General features: G+C 42.9%; 1 gene segment (V, D, J or C); it reads left to right on the plus strand.

Annotated features, from left to right (window-relative positions):
• Positions 1 to 1,182: 1,182 nt before the first annotated feature.
• On the plus strand, positions 1,183 to 1,712 carry LOC129407047 (immunoglobulin lambda variable 5-37-like). The segment is given in 2 exon segments: positions 1,183 to 1,238; positions 1,346 to 1,712. Coding segments are annotated over 2 exon segments (423 nt in total).
• Positions 1,713 to 5,035: the final 3,323 nt, after the last annotated feature.

Genomic DNA, 5,035 nt, shown 5'->3' on the forward strand with positions numbered 1-5,035 from the left:
TGTCTCGGCCATATCATGAAGTCTATCTATAGTATATGCATGAGTTTGTGTAATATGTGTGTGTGAGAGAGAGACAGAGAGAGAAGGAGAGCTAAGTCATAATCTCATGTGTAAATTTCTATTTTGGCCTTTCAGAATTTATTTGAATTTGATCATGAGTCAACTGTGAGAAATAATTTTATTCAAGTATTAATATGATATATCACTTTAAGATATGTAAACAAGGGTCAAACATGTGTCATTGCAATGAATGCTAATTTGTCCTTTTAACCAATTTGTAAATCTTTCACTAGAATTTTAAAAAATATATTCATAACAGTTATATTAAAATATAACTTTTGCATAATTTTCTTAATTGAATAAATACTAGTAAGCTATATTTACCACTATTATAACTATATCACAAGAATTAGAATATTTTCCTTTTATGAAATGTATGTAGACTGCGCCATAGTAATAGAACATTTGCCCTGCACATAAACACCCAGGAACTTCAAATAGTCCCAGGGTGATTCCTGAGTTCAGATCGTGGAGCAAACATTGAACACTGCCAGATGTGGGCCCAAATAGTAGATGAAGAAAATTTATGTGATGTGAAAAAAATTTTAAATTTAACATCTTGAAATTTTCTGAGAAAGTATCGAATTGTAAGCCATTCTATGGAATGCCTACATAATAACTTTTCATAGGTTGTGAAAAAAACTAATATTTTATTTGTTTTATTTCAAATGCAGCCAATTTTGTATTTTTCTAGATGAATATGCATTTCACTAACTCAATAATACAAAAAATCAGGGTTTTTTTTCTATTCTTTTCAAGTATAGCCAATAGAGGGAGCTGTGGAACTCCCTTCCTTTTTAGCACAGCTGCTAAGTGAGGGCCATTAACTCAGAGAAACCAGTCCTGGGGTTTGGGCCTGTGAACAATGAGTGGGATTCAGCTCTTGTGTACTCTGGGCTAGGACCTCTGTGTGTTCTCTGCAGGTGCTTCCTGCCAAAACACCCCTCAAAACTCTGTCCATTCTGTCTGGAGTATGAGCTGAGCCCCACCAACATGAACAGCAGGAGATGGGCAGTTATTAGATTTAACTGATTTGCATGGACAGCCCCTCCTCTGGCAGAGGGAGAAAAGTAGGTGTGGGGCAGCCAGTGCCCACTGTGGGATCAGAGGGTGGTGTGCACCATGGCCTGGACTGCTCTCCTGCTCACGCTCCTCTTTCACTGCACAGGTATGGCTAGGACTCAAGAGGCTGCCTGGTAGAACTTCCTCCTTGTTCATAGTATTGATGAGTTTAACCTGATTCTTGCCTGAAGATAATACAAGTCTTTCTTCGCAGGGTCCCTCTCCAGCCTGTGCTGACTCAGGAGCCCTCGGTCTCTGCATCTCCTGGAACAGCAGCCAGACTCACCTGCACCCTCAGCAGTGGTTTCAGTGTTGGCAGCTATAGAATATACTGGTACCAGCAGAAGACTGGGAACTCTCCTAGGTTTCTGCTGTATTACTACACAAGTACACAGTTGGGATCTGGAGTTTCCAATCGCTTCTCTGGATCCAAAGACACCTCAGCCAATGCGGGACTCTTGCACATCTCTGGGCTGCAGCCTGAGGATGAGGCTGACTATTACTGTATGATTTATGACAGTGGTACTAATCACAGTGACACAGGCATAAGAGAAAGTGGTACAAAAACTTTCGTCTGTTTTGAAACTTAAATAATGACCCTCTTCCAACATAAAGCTACTTTAGCATATAGCAAGTTTATTTGGAAGTAATTTTTGTTTCATCATGACCTATCCAGCATTTTCTTATGCAACGTAGTTGAATTTAAAACTTCTAATGAACTTTCAATAACAATAAGAAACTCATGCAGAGGTCAAAATTTTACTCAGCTAATTAAATTTTAAAAGCCACTCACGTCCCACCTCCATAACTGTGTAAGTTCCTCATCTACTGGACTTATTCCAGAGACTCAAACAAATCTCTAAAGAGCTCACCTAGCCACACACAAAAAAAAGTCTCAAAAACCCATTCCTTACTGAGAGCTCCAGAAGGGGAATGGTTGGGCCAGCTCTTGCCAAACAAAACCCTTGCAGTCACTCCCCTAAAACCACATTCCAGTTAAAAATTGAACTCCAACCGGACAGCCCAGTTAAGAGCTCTTGAGTTCCTAGAGCATGCAGCAGCAAAGGCACGTCCATCACCTACATCACTGATATGCCAGTAGTAGATGGATGGCATGTAAAGTAGAAACCAACCGATCTCCGCTAACAAAAACATTAACAATGGAGGTTAACTTCCAGCAACAGCTAGTAAAAGCCTCAGACAACGATTTCATGTCTCATGCTGAGATACAATTTTCACAAATATTCTTATACAGAAATATATTTTTTTTAAATCTTGAAGGTAGAAAAGATAGGTTTTTACTGTGCCTCTTCTTCAGAATTTTAAGTTTTCCTTTTTTCTAAATTAGTGAATCATTGAGAGGTACAGTTACATACTTATAAACTTTCGTGCTTGCATTTCAGTCATACAGTGATCGAGTACCCATCCCTCCGCCAGTGCCCATTATAGAAATATTTTTTTATCATTCTGTTAGGGATAAAAAACTTTATAAAGTAAATTATTGTCGGCCTGCTATGGGCACAGGCTTGAGGGGTGGTTGGGAAAATGGAGAAAGTGGTGGGAGGAAAGTGGTAATGATGGTGAGATGGGTGTTGAAATATTGAATACCTATATTCAATCATCATGAACAACTTTCTAAACCATGATGTGGGTGTCGGGGTGGGGGACGATCAAACTAGAACCAATTGGGCTGAATTTTAAAAGACTGGAGCAACAGCTTAGCACAGTAGGGCATTTGCTTTGCACTCGGCCAACCCGAGTTTGATTCCTCCGTCCCTCTCAGAGAGCCCAGCAAGCTACCGAGAGTATCCTGCTGACATGGCAGAGCCTGGCAAGTTACCCATCGTATATTCGATATGCCAAAAACAGTAACAAGTCTCACAATGGAGATGTTACTGGTGCCCGACAATGCTACAGTGCTATTTACATTGCAATTTAAGCCTGCATTGCTCAGATCACAAGCACCATAATAAACATAGAAATCCTTTTACAGCACTTAGAATATGTTTTTGTAGACATTTGAGAATTGCTTTACATGACCATCCACCCCTCACCCTTACTGACAGTCCCCTGTGCTCAGGGCTATGTCATTTGCTTTGATCATAAAGATAAGGCACTCAGATATGAGAAGCTGTGCAGACTCAAATAAAAAAAAATCCAGAAAAGAAATGGTCTTGACTCATACTCTCAGGTACTGAAGCTTCCATTGCAAAGTCTGAACAGAGGGGGCTAGAGGGGGAAACTGGATTTGAGGTTCTGGGTCAACATTGATGTATTCCAGCAAAAGTGATAAACTCGGAGAGGGATGTGCTACTCTTATAGGCAACACCATTCAGGACCCAAAAGCGTTCCTCTGATTGTTTCCTTCTCCTTAAACTGGACTGTATCCTCTACTTCTTGATCCCTGCAAGCAGTTGACCAACAGTCCAAGATATTGATGCCGGCTGGTCACACATCAAGGATATCACTTAAGGTAACTTTATTTTTTTTTAATTTTTTTATTGAATCACCAAGTGGAGGTTACATAGTTCTCAGGATTATGTCAGTTATATAATACTCAAACACCCTTCCCTTCACCAGTGCCCATCTTCCATCACCAAACCCTCCAGTATATCTGCCGCCCCCTCCCACCTCCCCAGTCCCCACCCTTGTACGTGATAAGTTTCACTTTGTTTACGCTTATCTCGATTACATTCCATGTTTCAACACACAACTCACTACCGTTGCTGGGGTTTCCCCCCAAGAAGAAAAAGACAGTCCTATTGCCAAGGAGGCATTTGATAGTTCTCCATTGCTAAGAATATTGAGATATTAAGTCCCGCTGTTTGTTACATAACTTTTCTTTTTCCCCCTTGCCCCGCGCCACCGAGTTCACGCCTGTTTAGTAATCGCCACGCTGTCTGACAAAGGGAAAAAAAACCGAAGAGGATGGTTATTTCCCGTCATCAGCCAGCGTGGGGCTCTGGCTTAGTTGATAGTCTAGTAGAGTGTCTGCAAGCAGTTTCTGGAACCAAAAATCTTGCGCTGGTATCGGCTCCGGCTCGAGATTCCACCAGCGTCCCGCTGTTCCATGTACATAACTTTTCCCCTTATATCCCATTCCCACGCCACCAGGTCTGTTTGCTTAATGGACATCACACTATGTTTGACACCACGCCGCGTTTCTTCCCGAGAAAGACGGATATTTCTTCTCAGCCGGCTTGGGGATATAGCTTAGTTCAGTCTAGAGAGATGGCTACCACTTTGATTGCCTTCAATATTTCAACAAAAGACTTACTATTCTTGTTAGGATCTCCCACAAAAGTCCGACCCATTAAGAAGGAACCATTACATATTGCTGATACTAAGATGACATTAGGTTGCGCGGCCGCAGCAGCGGCCGCGCGGTTTTGGGTTTCTGTATAAAGACCAGGGAAAATTCTGCCTGAAATTCTATCACTACAATCTTTTACCCTTTTATGGTGCTCATAAGATGGGAAAACCTAGAGAAATACCGGGCCCCTCCGCACTGGCGGAAGTGGGAAAGCTCCCTTGTCCTCCTCAGTCATACTGGGGCTGCGGGCGCAGCGAAGTGGGGAAGCCCACGTGGCTGCACTCTCTTTAAGTGTCCGATGTGGGCGAGACCAGTACTTCCCCGCCCTCGATCTCCCGCCAGCCGCGCCGCGCATTTGGGTGCGTCTCTCCATTTTGTGCTCAGAGAAGTGGGGTGGAGGCTGTGCTGTGCTCAGGAGAAGTTGAAGGAGAGAGAGAGAGAGAGAGAGAGAGAGAGAGAGAGAGAGAGAGAGAGAGAGAGAGAGAGAGAGAGAGAGAGAAAGAGAGAAACGCCGGGCCCCCGCACAGGGGGCCTGGCGGAAACGCTCAAATCACATACTGCAGGTTGCTGGTGGGCTGCTGGTGTCCAAAGCACCTCCCT

The sequence above is a fragment of the Sorex araneus genome, chromosome 9 (assembly GCF_027595985.1).
Source record: "Sorex araneus isolate mSorAra2 chromosome 9, mSorAra2.pri, whole genome shotgun sequence".
Lineage (NCBI taxonomy): Eukaryota > Metazoa > Chordata > Mammalia > Eulipotyphla > Soricidae > Sorex > Sorex araneus.